The 17,568-nt window shown below is 49.1% G+C and overlaps 1 protein-coding gene across 1 annotated transcript; it reads right to left on the bottom strand.

The window, feature by feature from the left end:
- Window positions 1-1,411: 1,411 nt before the first annotated feature.
- Window positions 1,412-10,878, bottom strand: MARCO (macrophage receptor with collagenous structure; the record flags this gene model as incomplete). Its single annotated transcript, XM_084209028.1, has 15 exons — window positions 1,412-2,267; window positions 2,530-2,706; window positions 3,029-3,070; window positions 4,267-4,374; window positions 4,497-4,541; window positions 5,027-5,080; window positions 5,176-5,274; window positions 5,814-5,858; window positions 5,940-6,047; window positions 7,196-7,303; window positions 7,673-7,700; window positions 8,641-8,684; window positions 9,057-9,293; window positions 9,654-9,755; window positions 10,764-10,878. The coding sequence occupies 15 exons, from the start codon at window positions 10,876-10,878 to the stop codon at window positions 2,137-2,139; spliced, it is 1,443 nt and encodes a 480-aa protein (XP_084065154.1). The 3' UTR covers window positions 1,412-2,136.
- Between the last annotated feature and the right edge of the window lie 6,690 nt (window positions 10,879-17,568).

Raw genomic sequence — 17,568 nt, 5'->3', positions numbered from 1 at the left:
AGCAAGACCTATACAAGTGTCACAGCTGCCCAGCAGTCTCTGACAAACCATCAGGTACAAGGGGCTGTGTCACAGAGAACTAAACCCATCTGTTCTTGTTTTGCAAAATCCCTTTCTTGGATGATTGGTTGCTGCAGTTACTGAGGACTGAAACCACCACAGCCACCACTTAAACCAAGCACCACTGAAACCACTGAAACCACCAGGACTGAAACCACCACCACTCAAACCAAGCACCCCACTCTCAGGTTTTTGTCTCACTGTGTGTGCTGTTAGCTGTTCCACAGGACAAAAAAACACATTTCAGAGCTTTCCTGTGACACAGGTGGGACATCACAGGCACCCTCTGGATGTATCTCCAGGTCTTTGTGGCCACCACTGCCCTCCCACTCCTGGGATCATAGAATCATGGAATGTTTTGACTTGGAAAAGACCTTAAAGGTCATCTAATTTCAAATCTCTGGGCAGGGACAACTTTTACTAGACCAGGATGTTCAAAGGCCCATCCAATATGGCCTTGAACACTTTCAGGAATGGGGCATTCCCAGCTGTTGTGGGCAGCCTGTGCCAGCGGCTCACCACCCTCCCAGTAAAGAATTTTCCCCCGACATATAACCTACACCTAATCTCTTTTAGTTTAAGGCTATTCCCCCTTGTCCTATCACTACATGCCCTTGACAAAAATCCCTCTCCAGCTCTCCTGCAGTTACTTGGAAAGTGCTCTCTTCTCCAGACTGAGCACCCCCGACTCTCTCAGCCTTGTCTTCCCAGGAGAGGCGCTCCAGCCCTCTGAGCATTTCGCAGCCCCTCTGCCTCGCTCCAGCGGGCCGATGTCGCTCCTGTGCCCGGGTCTGAGCTGCTCCACGCGGGTCTCAGGGGAGCGGAGCGGAGAGGGGCGCTCGGATCCCCGGCTGCCCGCGGGGGAAGGCGGCGGGAGCGGGGCGGGGGCAGCGGGGGCCGGAGCCGCGGCTCTCGGGGCGGCTTCGCGGAGCGGCGGCGGCGCTTGAGCTCCCCTTAGTGCCGGGAAGGAGCATTCGAGAGCCGCGGGGACGGCTCAGCCCGCAGGTCCCGCCGCATCCCGGCGGGATGGCTCCGGCGCTTGTCCTTGCAGGGACACCTTTATTTATCCGACGTAAATTGCACCAATCGCATGGGATCCAGGAAAGCCCAGTTCAATATTTTCTCCCTAATATCTACAGGTGTGTGTATGTGTGTATAATTTTATTTCTTTATATATTCCAGCATGCATTTGCTTATTTATCTATCTATTTATCTATCTATCTATCTATCTATCTATCTATCTATCTATCTATCTATCTATTTATTTATATTTACCACCAGTTGATAGCTCATTCTTGCTTTGCTATATTTTTTTATTTGTCATCATTTTGCTTTACTGGAGCAGCTAACATCTAAAGGCATGAAAAGCTTAGCTTTATACACCAGATAAGTAAGTGGTGCTGCTCCTGGAGACAGGTTAGGAAATGCTGACAGAGAAGGCAAAGGACTTAGCTAAGGTCAAAAACAAGTGCTGTGCTAAAGCAGGTAGTGTGGCACCTAGATCCCAGGCACTTATTTTTGCACTTTGATATATGATCAGCCTAGTTTCTGAGCAACATTTATATTTGCATGCTAGGGAGAGCATCTGATGATTTCTGAGCATCTGCTGTCTTGGGTGCATGCACTTCTCTGGGGGTTTTAAGCTCAGGTTTACAACTGTGGCATGATGAAGATGGACTATCCAGCTCAGCTGCAGTAAGTGCAGGTTTCAGCACTGGTCCTATTCTCTTTCTGCACTAAGCTAATGTGGACCATCCCTTCCCCTGTGGACTTAGAGGTCACACATGTGTGAGCTCCTGCAGATAGGCTGATGTCAGGTAGCTGGAAAAGCTGTGAACTGGCTCACATGCCTGAGCTCCAATTGTTTTGTGACAGCTGGGATGTTTCAGGTTACCTGTGGGTCTTGCAACTGTTATTGATTTGTGAAAAATTCAACTTTCTTTGTCAATATTTCTATGACCTGGTAAAGAGGCACAGAAACACAGCCTGATGAAATTGGGTTTGCATCATGAAGAGGAGCTCCATGGAGAGCAGAGGCAGCAGCAGCTCCCAGGACAGGCCCATCCTGGGGTCCCATCAAGCACACTCCACCCCAACATCCTCGCTGTGGCTGCAGTTATTTTCACCCCAGTTGCGCTTGCGACAGTCTGTAATTGAAGTTTCACTCCCTGTGCAACTCACATCATCAAGCCAAATTTGTCCGGTACCTTTGGAAGATTAAACAAACAAACAAAAACAAAAACCTATTGGATGGGATGGGAGAGAGAGGAATATGCCTCTTTTCCTAAAGAGAGCCCTGTGGACAGCGGGTGTGTGTTGGGTTGTGTGGTAAGCAGCACTTGACATCCAGCTGCCTCCTGCCAAGAGGAAGGAGGAGCTCTCTGGCTGCAGGGGCAGGTGGCCTTGCTGCTTTCAGTGTGTGTAACCCTTCTGCCAGGCCTGCAGGGGTGTGGACTGCTGTGGGCTCACCTGGTGGGGCTGCGAAGAAGGAGACGGCCCGGCTGAAGCCCAGCATGCGGCACACCACGCTGCTCTCTTGCGCGGACCAGCCGTCGTCACAGATGGTTCCCCAGACCCCGTTGTGGAAGATTTCCACACGGCCCCTCCTGCCTCCTCCCACGATTCGTACAAAGGTACCAGAGCCAGCTGAGGATTCAGAGGAGAAGAGAACTCTGTGGGTCATACAGGGATAAGCAAAAAGACACTGACAGACAGAAGCAGTGACCACCAAACCAGAGGGATGCTCCCATCCCCGGGGTGGGACCAGAGGTTTCTGGTAGCTCAAATCCAAAGCATTCAAGAGCCCCCCTGCATTTGGAGACACCAGGCTGCAGCTCAGAGCACAGGCTCCTTGGCTCTGTTTGCTGTGCTGTGGGCTAACCAGAGTGGGCAGAGGGGTATTTTGGTCCTGATCTCAGGTAGCTCTGCTACCTGAAGGCAAGTGAGAGAAGAAGTAAAAGTCCAGTACCTTCTCCTTTTTCACCTTTGCTCCCTTTCAGTCCGGAGGAACCTGTTTCAAATTAGAAAAGCAAATGTTTGACAGTTGCTTGTGGAAAAATCTGGTTATTATCTAGTTCTGAATACTTGTGTGAGTTAGAGATGTCCAGACTCCTCCCCTTGTAGAAAATGAACATCCTGAAGTGACCAAGGGCATGCAAAAGAAACATGGCAGGAAAAGTAGGATAACATAGAGCAAAATATTCCTGATGTGCGACCCAAGAAAAGGGCCACTCTCAAAATCCCATACATTCATTCACTTGTGGGAAATGTATCTCATTCCCACTGTTACCTGTGAAATGACTTCTCTGATAGGCTTTGGGATCTCCAGAAGCAGGCACGGTATCTCCCAAAGTACTTGCAGGAAGACCTAAATCCTGGGATTTGATCTCCAGGGAGAGCAGACAGGTGCTCTCAGCAGTCCTCCACATTTCTCTGGAGCATCTTTGTCTTGAGGGTAGGGGTGTTTGGAAGAATCCAGAGAGCTCTTTCCCCCAGAGCTACCTCCAGGAAGCACTCATTGCTGTCCCCTTCTGGGGACCAGGAGAGGGGATGCACCCAGAGCATGCAGCCAGCCCAGGTACACTTCTTCCATCTTCCAGCTGCAAACTCCAGAGGAGGAGTGCATGGAGGAGCCCCACACAGAATCTAGTTCATTTTATATCTGAGGATTTTTGTACTATTCTGTGTGAGCAATTAGAAGAAAAAAGCATCTGGGGTGCTGTTTGCTTCCCATTGTAACAACTGTTTGCTTTTTTATTTATTTATTTTTTAAATATAAGTCTTATGTTTTTCTGTGATTGGAAGGGAGGGGGGTTAAGGATGGAGAGCAGCTGTAGTGTTGGTCCTTTTGAACAACTTTTGTGTCCTACAGTTAGCAAGGTGTAATTAAATAGCCTGACTGTCAAGCGTTTCCAATAGCTTCACTATTGCATGTTCCTGAGTGCCATGTTTCCATGGGATTTATCCCAGGCACAGGGTGTCTCTGATGTCTCTGAACAAAGCAAAGAGGAACGTGGGTTGTTCCAGTTTTCTGTGAAATCAGGGATTTGAGAAAATCTAAAGCCTCTGTGTACTTGCATGTCGTTTAACACACCTCCCAGGGCGTACAGCTGGCACCCTGCACGTTCCTTTGCTAGGAAGGCTGAGCTGCAGTCCCAACCCCAAATGTGCCATCAGCTCCACACACCCTGTGGCAAAGAGCCTTACCAGTAAATCCAATCTCTCCCTTGGCTCCTTTTAGTCCTGGTTCTCCTTTCAGACCCTTAGGGCCATAATCCCCCTTGGCTCCTTTTTGACCAACTGGGCCTGGGGTGCCTGGATGGAAAGCAAAAAGTCATTGCCATGACAAACATTTCACATTGATGCAGAACAGTGGAATGTGAAGTTCTTTGTATCATTATCTTTGTATCAGAATAAATTGTGCTGTAAGAGTTTACCTGCTGGGCCCTGGTCTCCCTTTGCTCCCTTTTGCCCTGGAGGTCCTAAGGTCATAAAAAACAAACAAACATTTATAAGATTGATGTTTATACATTTATAAAGGCTTATGTAAAGCAGTATTTACAACTTATTTTAGCTCACCTAGTTTTGGTGTCTACACTATAAGCACCTATTCACCTGTGTCTTATTTCACATCATAATCAGTGCAGACCATGTCCAACAAGAAAATACAGGCAGTGGAGAAACATCTTCTCCTGAAGTTCATCTTAAACTGCTTCTGTGTTTGTGCATTTTCAATTTATACCAAAATTCATGCCCCATTAGCCCTCACACACATTACAGATGGCAGAACCAACCCTCTGGTGAGCAGTCAGCCCCCAGCAGCCTGGAAGAGCCCAGGAGTGGATCCTGGGGTGCTCTGGGGCTCCAAGAAAAAAACTCAAGAGCTCTGCTCGTGGGGGTGTAGCTCCCTCTCTGGTGTCTGCACGATGTGTGTTGCTGACCCCAAACCAGTTTTATTCTCCTTTACCTGCTATTCCTTGTTCTCCCTGCACACCTCTGAGTCCAGCAATGCCTTGTGCTCCTAAAATCAAAGAGAAATCAGTGAGGGTGAACCCATCACCCAACATGAGGCCAGAGCAGGAGGTCAATGAGTGAGAGGTTTGAGCAGGGCTGTACCTGGGCTGCCTTGGGGACCCTGGTCCCCCTTCTCCCCTTTCTGACCAGCTCTGCCTTCAGGGCCAGGACTCCCAGGAGGTCCAAGTTGTCCAGCTGCACCTTGAGGTTGAGTGAAGGCAGCACAATAAGAAATGTCACACAACACATGAAGGAGATCGAGAGACAGACAGCTCAATCACCAGCCCTTGCACACTGAGCTGTGCCTGTGAAGGCAAAGCCAACCTGGCTGTCTCCAAACTGCAATCCTGGCAGTGCTAATCTCAGCAATGCAGTCAGGGGGGATCTGGAGGGAAAGGCTGCATGGAACCAGGTCCTGGCTGACTGCCAGCCCTGAAATGCACAAGTTCTTCCCAAAAGGGCAGCCAATTTCTGCCCTTGTGTGTGCACAAGGAGGAGACCATGGCCCTTCTTTCCCTCTCAGCCTCCTGCACAGTGAGTGGGGCCCACAAGAGACAGCCAAGGCTGCTGGATGATTTTGGATGACATTGAAATGTTGGCATGGTTTCTTCATCTAACCATCATCTTCTCTTACCCACGCTGGGATCTAGACCAGCTGCAGCTTTCCCTGTCATGAAACACCACATTAAAGAGATCAGTCTTATGCCTCCACAAGAAATTGCACCTTCTGCACAGCTTACCTGCCTCTCCTTTCTGCCCAGGAGGTCCAGGCTTCCCCGGGCTCCCTGCAATGACATCCTGGCCTCAGTGCAGAGCAGGCTCAGCCCAGCCCCTCAGTGGGGCACCACTGTGCCCTCTGCACTTACCCTGGTAACCTGGCACTCCTGGCAATCCCTGCTCACCCTTCAGACCCGTAAATCCCCGGAGCCCGGTGTCTCCCTTCTTGCCCATGTCACCTTTCTGTCCTTGGGGACCTGTCAAACAGCACAGCACACACATGTAAATTCAAAAAAAAAAGAAACAGATTTGTTTTCTCTGCAGCATGTGAAGCACCTCTGTCTGGCCACACCAGCAGCAAGGTTTGGCCTCACGCCTGCATTTGCCATCGGTGACATTGTCACCACAAAGCCGGAGGAGGACAGAGCTGGCCTGCCTGATCCACCTCTGGCTCTGTCAGCCTCCCTGCCCAGATGTTTGTCTGGCCTGCTGTTAAAGGCTTGTCATGACAACTCTCCAATCTATCCCCCAAACTATCTCTCCTACTGGAATGTTTTCTCCTCTATTTAAAGATCCCTTACTGAATGCTCCCCTTCCGCCAGACACAGTGGAGATACAGGGCAGCACATTTTGGTATTCCTCCTACAATCACTCTTCTCTCCTGGAGCATCCTGTGCTAATGAGAGCATTGGGGCATTCAGGATCTGATGGAAGACCTGAAGAAGCTCTTACCAACCTGTCCAGCTGTCCTCCCTGCTCTGCACCACACACATCACCTGCTTTCTTTGCACCACACACATCCCCTGGTTTCTTTTCCTCTCCTGCTTTCAGCCCATGTGAGACCAGTGAGGAACAGCTATCCATAATTCATGCTACATGGGAGAAACACGTGGCATAGCTCTTCTACTTCAGGTGTGCAAAGCCAGGCTTATGGAAGATGCTCATAAAGCTCTCAGGAAGAGGTTCCGCTAAAATGAGGATTAACATCCACATGCTTGTGCATATAAATTATATTGTATTATTTTATACCATAGAAATCCTACTGCAAACATCACTGCTTTAATCTAGGCTAGGCTGATAATTGAATATCTGTGGCTTTCATTAGACACAGGTCACTCTGTAAAGAGACTTCCGTGGTGCAGAATCAACATTTTGCACGGCCCCTTGCCCCAGCCCTCCTTTGGGAGATTTGCTGAAGCACGACATGAAATTAAACCCCTTCAGTTCAGGTCAGGTGTCCTGTTTATCCAGCTCCCTCACTGACTGGCAAACCATCCTCAGGGCTGCTTGGATTTTTTATGAATGCTGACCTCTGGAAACTTCTTCTGGTGTTTTATGCGGAATGAGTTTAAGAAGAAATATATGTGAGAACATTAAAAATATTAAGATAGTGAAGAAGTCTTACCTGCAAGCCCCATCTCTCCTTTTTCTCCTTTCACTCCTGGATGACCACTTGGGCCAGCAGGACCAGGAGCTCCTTGGCTCCCCTTCTCCCCCTGGGGTCCATGTGTGCCTGCAAGGACAACACCACTTTCCTGATGCTTCCTGGGGTGCCATGTGTAGTCGGTGCCAGCAGCAGGACACCCACCACAGCTGTGAGCCTGAGCCAGACTCCCCTCTCTGTGCACTTGAGAGTGGTGCTGCTGACAGCAGGAAACTGGCCCCCAGTGGCTGTTGCACACTGACTTTTAAAATAAGATTTTTTTTCCAGCTAAGTTTTGCTTTTGCTCACATTAGCTTTACGTAGGCTTATTTCCTTCAGCCCCAATGACATTCTTACTCACTTACACCTTGGCTGAAGACGAGATTGCTCATAAAATCATCCATAAAGCTACTTTATGTTCATCCACAGAAGTAATTCAGGTGTCAAAAAAAGCCTTACCTGGGTCTCCCTTTGTCCCTGGTGGTCCCTGTAACCCTGGGATGTAAAATACATATATCAGCTGACACACATCATCTATTCACAGTAATGGCCAAGAAGAAGAGACGAATTCTTTAATCATCCTTTGCTCACACAATTTCAGTCACCAGTGAGGCCAATCTTCAGCTGGCAGAGACCAGAACGACCACTTGAGTAAAGTCCTTGGAGCTCAGCTGAGTGCTCAGCTGGGCAGGGGCCAGCTTGTCTTCCTGCCAAGCCCAGCTCATGGGGACCATTGGGGAGATCTTTCATGAAAATGCACTGAACAACTGGGCTCTGATGTGTAATAACACTGCTTGGCAGGAGGTGCTGTTTCAACGTCCTAAGTGCAGCCAGGAACATATGAAAACACAATTTTAAATTTTTTTTTTTTTCCTTCAGAAAATCTCATCAGTGTAGCCAAGAAGTGGGGATGGATGAGTTACAGACCTGCCCTAACAAGGGTTGCATCTTAGATCATCATCACAGGATCATGGAAACTGTTGCCTGTCCCAACCTCTGCTGAGTGGGGCCAGCGTTAGCTCAGGACCTGCTGCATCCTCACAATCTGGAGATATTCCAGGCTGTGGCAGGGGTTGTTCTACCCAAACCCCCAGGCACCCAGGGCAGCAGCTTGGGCATGGCTGTGGAGGGCAGGACTTGCACCCAGCTCATTCCTGAGCCTGTGCCAATGCTTTCCTAGGGACAGGGTGGGCACTGACCTCTGTAGGAGCACGTGGGCTAGCCAAGGCTCCTGGAGGATCAGTGAAAAGCCTCCACATGGGCTTTACACCTGCTTTTTACAGCAGGTCTCCTCATGACCTGGGTGTTGGGTGTCTGCACACTGGGAAGGGTCTGGGTCTGGAGACTGAAATCCCAAATCCTCCCTTAAGGTCTCTTAGGTGAAATAAAGAAGAAGAGGAAAAAAGGAGAAGTTGTGGCTCAGTTACCAACATACCTGGTAGACCAGGATCTCCTTTGCGTCCAGGAGGCCCTGAAATAAATATTAATGGGTATTTTTTCAGCAGTCAGTGAGGAACACAGCAGTATGGGATTGAGGTGTGGGCTGGAGACACAACCCTTCTGGAGGGCACCTAGAGTCCAAATCTACAAGTCACAGGAGGGAAGAGGAGCCCAGAGCTGCATGTGCAGCTGCAAGGGGATCTGGGGGCTTGCACAGGGCAGCGCTCCAGCTCCTGTAGGTGCTCCCTGGTCTGGAGCTGACTCCCATCCTGGGCATGGGGACATAACTAACTGACAGGGAGACTGAATCTTGCCCTAGTTAAACTAAACTGGGTTTTCAGCCCCACTGGTGATGCAGAGGAGCCAGGTCTCCCCACTGCAGAGCCAGCACGGAGAGCCATACCTGGAACCAGGGTGATGTTGTTCATCCTCATCATCAGGTTTGCATTGTTGCTTTTAATTATGGTGATTTCCTCTTCTAAGCCTCTCCTCCAGTTTTCTTCTTGTCCCATGAGAAAGTCCTTCCAAACAGAGCCTCTCGACAGGGCCAGATTGTTGGCAGAGAAGCGCTGCAGAATCTCTTCTGTATAGGAGGCATTTTGCTCTTGAAGTTTCAATATCTCTCCCTGCATCTTAAATACTGGGGAAACAAAAAGCCCATGCAGGGAATATTCACTGCCCGATCTGGCTGGGAAATGGGTGTTTGGCAGAGCAGCTCCCCAGCACCTGGGGGGGACCCCGGGGGATAAAGACCACCCCTGTTTGACCCGGGGAGGTGGTTTTCGTGTGCCAGTGCTCGCTGCAGCCAGGAGCGCAGCTGGGAGCGCTTTTGCGAATGCAGAGCACACGCACGGCGCGGGGGAATCGCTCCCGCAGCCCGGCGCTGCGCGGGGGAGCCTCTCCGCTCCCTCGGAGGCTTCAGACCCGTCTGCTCATCCCCGCTCGCCCCCGGGAGCTCCCAGCCGAGCTCTCCTGTGATGCCCAGAGGCTCTGGCGTTACCTTGGTGCACCAGCAGCCCCTGGCCGGCCGTCAGCAGCAGCAGGTAGATGCTGAGGGCTGTCCGAGTACAGCGAGTGGATGACTTTTTCTGGCTCCGAGGCTCTAAAAACCAAGAGAAGAAGGGTAGAAGCTCTCCCACATTTCTCCCCTACAAGCTCTGCCTGTTTAGACCCTCTCCAGGCTTGGGCACAGTGAATTCCAGCGGTGTGGAGCTGCAAGGTGGGAGCAAGGCAGGCTGCCTTCCTCTGCCCCAGGCTTTGCACTGCAGCCTGCTTGGCCATCTTTTCCTTGGCTAATTTAACCAGCTCAGCTCCATCTAGACTTAATCCAGTGTGAGTGCGGTGATTTCTCCCTTTCTGCACCAATAAACTCCCCGTTTCCATCATTTTTACTTGCCCCAGGCTGCCATTCAGAGGGATGCTCAAAGCAATCCTTTCTCCATCCAGAGCACTGCACACGTGTGGTTCCAGCAGTGATGCATGTATGCATCAAAACAAATGAAAAATCAATAATAAACTGAACTGCAGAACAAATTGAAACAAGTCATAAGATGTAAAATCAATCATTACCAGCAAGTGTAAAGGAAATAAATGGCTTTGTTGAATTTTGGCCTTCAGGGAGGAAAAAAGTGTTTCAGAAGCATCGGTAACTACATCAGACATTCAGTAAGTTACCCTCAATTGAGGTTTTCCCTTTTTTTCAAAGTAATGCAATCAGGCATTTAAAGTCTTCATTTTAAAAGAGTACAATATTTTAATTGGTTTTACAATAGAATGGCTTAGTCAGCAATGAAGCTTTAATATTCAGCTGAAAATTCATAAACTTACATTTTTTTATTGAGTCTGGTGATTTTAGTATCTTAACGATTACACATGAAAGTCTTTCTCAAGAAAATTAGACATTTTCTAAGACAGGAAAATAACTGATTTTTTTCTGATGCTCAGCATCAGCTTTTGGTTAGAAAGGATAGTTTGACATCTACTTTTAAATGGCTGTTAATTTGCTAGCAAATCACTGCAAAAAGCATTTAATATGCAACATTTAATTTTTATGTGTTGTTTTAGACCACATAAAATCCATATAAATCCATTGAACAAAAAGAAACCTTACCACTTATCTGAAAGGTTGTGATAGCAGGTGAGGCAAACCCAATCTTTTCTGAAACAGTGAAAGAGTTCATATCACTCGAATTTCTTTCTTCCTCTTGTTTGTCTGTAATTTTCATGACAAATTTCTTGTGGCTATCTTAAAGCCATGGACAATTAAGAACTGGAGGTACTTCCTCCCAGATTTGATATGCTTTCTGATATGCATTTCCTATCTGCTCAGCTTTTATAGACTGCTGAGAACTCTGATGTGGTAATTTGAACAGTTCCTCAAAAAACCCCACAGCTGAGATGCTGAGCTGCTCTCATGTGCTCACTTGGAGTCCAGGGAGCCTTGGGCAGGATCCTGAAAGATCTTCAACCTGGAGTTACTCAGCATCTCTGCATTGTGGCAGAGTTAGTCGTGAGATGGACGTTTTGTTTCTAACACAGGTAATCCTCCTCAGGTAGCCAAGAAGATTCCATGTTCAATGTTGGCTTGGCCATCACTCTCCTGGGAGGGGAGGCTGAGGACTTGGTGAAACTCACACCAATGTGCACCACGGTGACCCCTGTGTGACTCAAGTGCAAGGAGGGAAAGGACCAGGAGGAGTTGTAAAGACAAGTGAATGGTGGTGGGATGGGGGATGCTGAAACCCAAAGGGGTTTGGGCTGATATGGACAAGAGACACTTGCACCCCCTTGAAAAGCTCTCTCCAGCTCCTGCTTCCTCCCTGATGAGTTTTTCTCACCCACGGACACAATTCCTACCTCTTCACCATTTCACTGCCTTCATCCTGCCAAACCCCCCCTGGCACTGGCATTCTGACACCTCCATTTGCTTTGGGTTTGACTTTTGCAGAGCAGAGTGACTCACCCAGGCCCAGGGGCAGGAGCTGTCGGTAGGAGCTGGGCAGAGCCCTCCTCATGCACGCTGCCAGCACCACGTCCTGCCCTCTCCGAGGTGCCAGGCAGTCACTGCCACGCCTGCTCCTGGGCTCCACGTCTGCCTCCATCCCCGCGGCTGTGTCCGTCCCTGGCTCCTCACTGCTCTGCTTGGCCATGGAATGAAGGGTGGCAGAGCTTCAGGTAGGGGTGAGCTGGAGATCCACCCCCTGACAGTGCAGAGTGAAGCCCTCTGTTCTGCACCTGTACAAATCTCTGAAAGCCCTAGACCACAAATACGTGGGGATTTTTGAATCTGCTTCTGTGTTCCCCTTTCAAATGTGCTTGTGCAGCTGTGACCTGATTTGTCCCCAGGAGGGAGGAAGAGGAATCCTCCATTTTTAAACATTCTGCTACACTTTGTGTAGGAATTGGGATAATTTGCTTCCTTGTGAAGGTTTCAGATATCCCCTAGAATTAGGGGGGCTCTATAGCTTACCACCAATCAGCTGAGCCGCAGTAAATGCCTGTGCAACATCTCCCATCATGGCATCACCTCCTCACTGGAGTAAGGGCTCATATCCAGCACATTTCTGGTGGCTCTGGTGGTTCAGCTGACCACTCTGCACAAGCCTGGAGCCATCTACTCTGGCTGGATGATGAGCTGGGAATGACTGTGCTTGTGCTGCCAAGTGGATGTTTATAGGGATGGATGTGATTCAGGTGCATGCAGAGAGCAGATTTACAGCAGAGAGGCTTTTAATAATACTCCTCATCAAATCCACTTTATTTCAAAGTATTAAAAATAAGCTGGCAGACGTAGTTCTCAAAAGCCTGCCTAAAGACAAAAGGTGCAATGAGATCTTTGTGCCCTCCTGCCCTGAGAAAGAAGCTCGGATGAGTTTTCACGTGATTCATGCTCATGCTGTGGCCCTGCCACTCTCAGTGGTCCAGTTGGCATGGGTGTAAAAACAGGGGTAGATTTCATTAATTTGACAGCCCTGAACTGCAGTGTTTTGTGTTTTGAAGTCCAGTCCTCCACTTTTGGGGGGAAAGTCATGAGCTGCAGTTGCCTACCCAGCTGGTCAAACCTTCATATCTATTTGATGCTGCCACATTCTCATTGCTCAGTTGGGCATGTGGCTGCCTGGGAGGTTGTGGTGCATTTCTATCTGGATGTCAGCCTCTGCAAACAGGCAGCAGATTTCCCAGTGCAGGAGGTGCTGAGGATCTGGGCCACACCCTGGTGCCAGAGACGGTGTCCCAACATGCTGGCTCAGCCTCTGCGTGTGCTCCCGTCCTGTTTTGCTGCCTTTCATTTCTCACTGTACCATCTCTGACTGCAGCAATAGGTTGACTCTGATTTTGCAATCAGGAAAGGAAAAAAGAAAAGAAACTGCTGATTCAGGGCAGTCTCCCTAGGTTGATGTTTTGCTGAAGCAATGGGGTTATTTATAGAATGACAGATTATGGGGCATTATGGGACACGTATGCTGGGCCATCAGCCTTGCCCTTCAGGCTGTCTGTGAGAAAGCTCTGGTCCCTCTCCTCCTGCTGCTCATCCTGCCTCCCCTGACACTCAAAGAAGAGCCTGTCATCCTCCAGCTCATCCCTTTCCTTCCTCCATTCATACAGACGATGCTTCTCATGTTCTCACTCTAAATGTGCACCAACATGTGAACCCAGTTGTATAAACTGACCACAGCTGCCTCAAAGTCACGGGCCTGAGGGAACTGCTGGTGCTGGGAAAAGGAAGTGGTCTGGAAGTGGCTGGTGGAGCAAAAAAGTCCCTGGCCATGCCCACTACCTTTCTCATATTCCACCACTGTTGTCCTCTGCAGGCACTTGCCACCCCCAAGAGCTCATGGCAAAGCGAAGGGATGCAGCACCAAACTCCAGCCTGGCAATAGCTGAACACATCAACAGCTTCCCAGCAGTGATTCTGCCAGGGAGCCTGGGCAGGCATCAGCCTCTTCAGCATAGCCATTTATCCTGAAAATACTGAAGTTGTGCTTCTTTAAAGACTTTTTTTTTTTTTCCCCCGTGTGAGAAGATTTCCTAGCTCAGAAGTGTTTCTCCATTTCCCCACAAGATGTAATATTTCCAAACTCATCTATTTGATTGCAGGCTGTCCTAGGCATTAATGTGCAGCATTCAGGAGGCTTTCACTCCTCTCCAAGGAAGTGTATGGCATAAACAGGCCCAACACTGGGGAGGTTGATGCAGGAACCTGCACCATTTCTGCTGTTGCCTCTAGACTGAAGTGAGGGTTGCAGCCAGGAAAGGTGACAGTCTACCTGCATATCAGCCTATCCTGATACCTGCACCCATGTGTCTGCAGATGGGCTTCAAAACATCACAAAACCATCCTGCCACAGACCACACTGCTCTCCCACAGGAAAAAGCGATTAACTGTGTTTGACCCGTGACACATCCCATGCGTGTCCACCACAAAGCCAGCAATGACCAGAGCTGTACAACTGCCTCACCACAACCTCGTTAGTAGACTAGCTTGGTTCTTTTTTTTTTCCTATTTTACCTGATTTTTCAGTCTTTTGTCTTTTTGCAAAGAACAAGTTTGATGAATTTTGACGTACCAGTTCTTGTGCTGGATTTACTCCAGCCATCAGCCAAACAGCCACCCAAATGTTGTCTCAATCCTCTTTTGCAAAGGATGGGGAGAAAATGGAAGGTGAGAAGACTTGTGAGTTGATATAATGACAGTTTAATAAATAAGCAAAAGATGCACTTTCAAGCAAAGCAGAAAGAGGAACTCATTCTCTGCTTCCCCTGAGCAGGCAGATCGGCAACTGCTTTTGGGAATTGGGGCCTCAGCATGCATGATGGCTTTTTGGGCTGACAAATACACAAACCACAAACCTCTCCCCTTCCTCCTTCCTCCTCTGAACTCCTAATCTCTGAGTTTGACATCATACAGTGCAGAACATCCCTGGGCTCACTTTGGGTCACAACCCTGGCTGTGTCCCTTCCCAATCTCTTACCCAACCCCAGCCTGCTCCCAGGCTCAGTTTTGTACAAGCTCTGCCCACCAACAGACAAAACCCATCCATGTTAGCAACAAAGCATCTGTGTTAGCAACACTGGCGTGCCCCAAACCCAAGGCACAGCACCATGCTGTGCTGGGCTGCTGTGGGGATGATGCCTCCATCCCTGCCAGACCCAGCAGAACTCTCAGTGTGACAGTGTTTATCCTAAAATGCCTTGTTCTCCCCAAGGCAGGAGCAAGGACCCTGATGCCCATGGACATCAGGAGGCACTGCTGAATCCAGGGGATGCCAAGGCAGGTTGTGGGTGATCATGGAGGTTCCACATCTGGGATCTCCCTTGTGAGTGTCCCACGGACTGCCCAGCGCAGCCCTGGTCAGCATCCCCTGAAAAAAAGTGTATCCAGCTCTAAGGGCAAGAAATGGTGCATTAAATGGAGATTTTCCCTGCAGGAGAGAGACTGAGGCCAGCACACAAGTTCCAGTGCCAGGGGATTAAAACAAACCTTGAGTCTGGACCCATATGGAAGCAGAGGCCTTGTTGTGCAGCTCCCCACATCCCTGCAGAGCCAGACCTGTGCTCGGGGGGTCTGGCTGCTGCAGTAGCACCTGGGTTCTTCTGGGACTGTGGAGAAGCACTTGTGCTAAAGCAATAAAACCCCCAGCACTGCCTGGCTGACATTTCTCCTTTCTAGCTTGATGTGTTGCTTGGCTTTGTTGTAGAGATTGAAAACAGATTTTCTTTCCCTTCTAGAGTTATGTTAATTTGTGTTTCATCAGAACTTGCCTCTTCTCCTCCTTTCCTTTTTTTTTTTCCTCCTTTAGGCTGGATCCAGCTGCACCATGAATTCAAGGAACCACCTGCAAAATATTTTAATGACTTCAACCTGCTCTTTGAGGTGAATTAATACCAGGGCAGCCTCGACAGCACAGTGAAATAGTCAGGCTTGGCTAAGCAGGCCACCCTCAAAGCCGAAAAATATGTTCTGCAAGGCCGATGTGCCTGACAGGCAAGTTTGTTTTCAAGGTCCTTGTACAACATCTTCCTGCTCACCTCAAAGGCAGTTGTCCCTTATTCAGGTAAGAGCTGATCCCAAGGACTGGATGAGACAGGCTAAGAAACAGGGGCGTAATGAGGCATCACACAGCCAGTCACAGGGAGGGTGGGTGAGGTCTGTTAATGGTGCTGCAAGCAGCACAAGCACCCCTGAAGGGAGGCATCTCCCAGGGCTCACTCTGCCTTTGGCAGCTCAGTTCTGTGGGGAGAGATCAGCTGCTCCCCAAGGCTCCTCTTTGCTGGAATGCTTTGGTTCATCACATGCTTTCCACAAGGCCAAAGAGATTTCTCTGATCACAGCTCACAGTGCAGACCCATTCCCACTTTCCTCCATCTCCTGGGCTTTTAAAATTCAAGGTTCATTTTTAATTTGCTAAGCAGCTATTAACCATATTAAATGATGCTGCAGGTGCTGTTGTGGTCCTTTCTGCCCCACAACCAACCCAACCAGGCAAGGAGGTTGTTAACTTGCCCTGATGTTTTTTTTCAGGAAAGTCTCTGGGATTATGTGAGGCTCAGGGTCATGGTATTTTTAGATATTAAACTAGTCAGGTAGTCAGCACATTGTTCAGAAGGACATTCTTAAAGAGGTTTATTATTGAGTATTGTCCTTGCACTGGGGCACATCCCAATTAATTGCCTGCACATCAATGTGTTACTCTGGATTTATCTCTGGGTAAACATATTAGGGAGCTGATACTTGGGCTTCCACTAAAGGATGCCACGGGATGGTTTGTCTCTGATAAGCTTTCTGGCACAAATTCCCATGTCCTGAATGCTACTGGCAAACACTCCAGCTTGAAAATCCATTAACCTGTAACCACCCCATGCCCCTTATTCAATGAATGTGGAGAGCAAACACGTGTGTGAGCAGCTTTATACACAGACTTGAAACCATCCCTGACAGCATATTTCCATACAGAATTAACTCAAAGCAACTGTCCTGTAAAACATGTGTGCAGTGCTAGGCAGTAAAGCTCAGACCCTGAAAATGCTCCAGCCTCCTCTCTCTCCAGGCTCCTTCCCTGCCTCTCAGTTTTCTGCTGTCCCTAGAGAGCAACAGCCATCTCTGCTGTTCAGATCATCTCCTGTAATTGCTGTGGTGACACTGGCTGCTTCAGAGACCTGAAGTCATGACTTTTCCCCTTGAATTTCCTTCCTTCATCTCTTGCCCTCTGTTCTGACGTCCCTTTGCTGTCCTTTTGTGCACCTTCCCTGGGTACTGACGTGACAGCAGAGCTCCTGTCTGCTCAGCACAGCTCTGCAAAAACCCTCCCCTCCCTTCTGGTGACTCCTGCTTGCCTGTGACAGCCACGTGTGCCTGAGCTTGCTCAATCTCCTGCTAGGAAGTGATAAGCTCGGGTGTGAAACTTCCAGCATCAGCACACGGGGGGAAAGCAACAGAAAAGGAAAAGGTGCCTGTTTTGGGAGCTTCACTGCCACCCTCCAAGGCACAGCACCCACCAGAAACCACAGTCAGCTTGCAATCACTGCATTGCTCCCCACAGATCTCACTTTTAGACCAGTTTCCCCTTAATTAGAGCCAATAACTGATTGCTGCTTCTCCATTGTGGCCTTTAGCAATGATAACTGATTCTTAATTTATTCTTTCCATTCTCCACTATTTCTCAGCCTGAAGGTGTTTGTATCAGGAGGTGTCTCAGGGAAAGGGAGCAAGAAGCTGGTGAAAAATGGCAGGAGTGGGCTGAAGCCCCCATCAGGGTGGAGCAGAGTCCCTCATCAAAGTGGTGAGGGGCTGGGAACAGGTTGGGTACACCTGTGGCCAGGTGTAAGGCTGGATCCTGTCCAGTCCTACTACATCAGCCATGTGTTAGGGCTGGAGTGTGTGTGGAGCCTCAGGACTCACCCTGTGCTTGGAAGGC

This window comes from Fringilla coelebs (genome assembly GCF_963513975.1).
Source record: "Fringilla coelebs genome assembly, chromosome: 7".
NCBI classification, from domain to species: Eukaryota; Metazoa; Chordata; class Aves; order Passeriformes; family Fringillidae; genus Fringilla; species Fringilla coelebs.
This window is presented reverse-complemented; position numbering and strand designations above follow the sequence as displayed.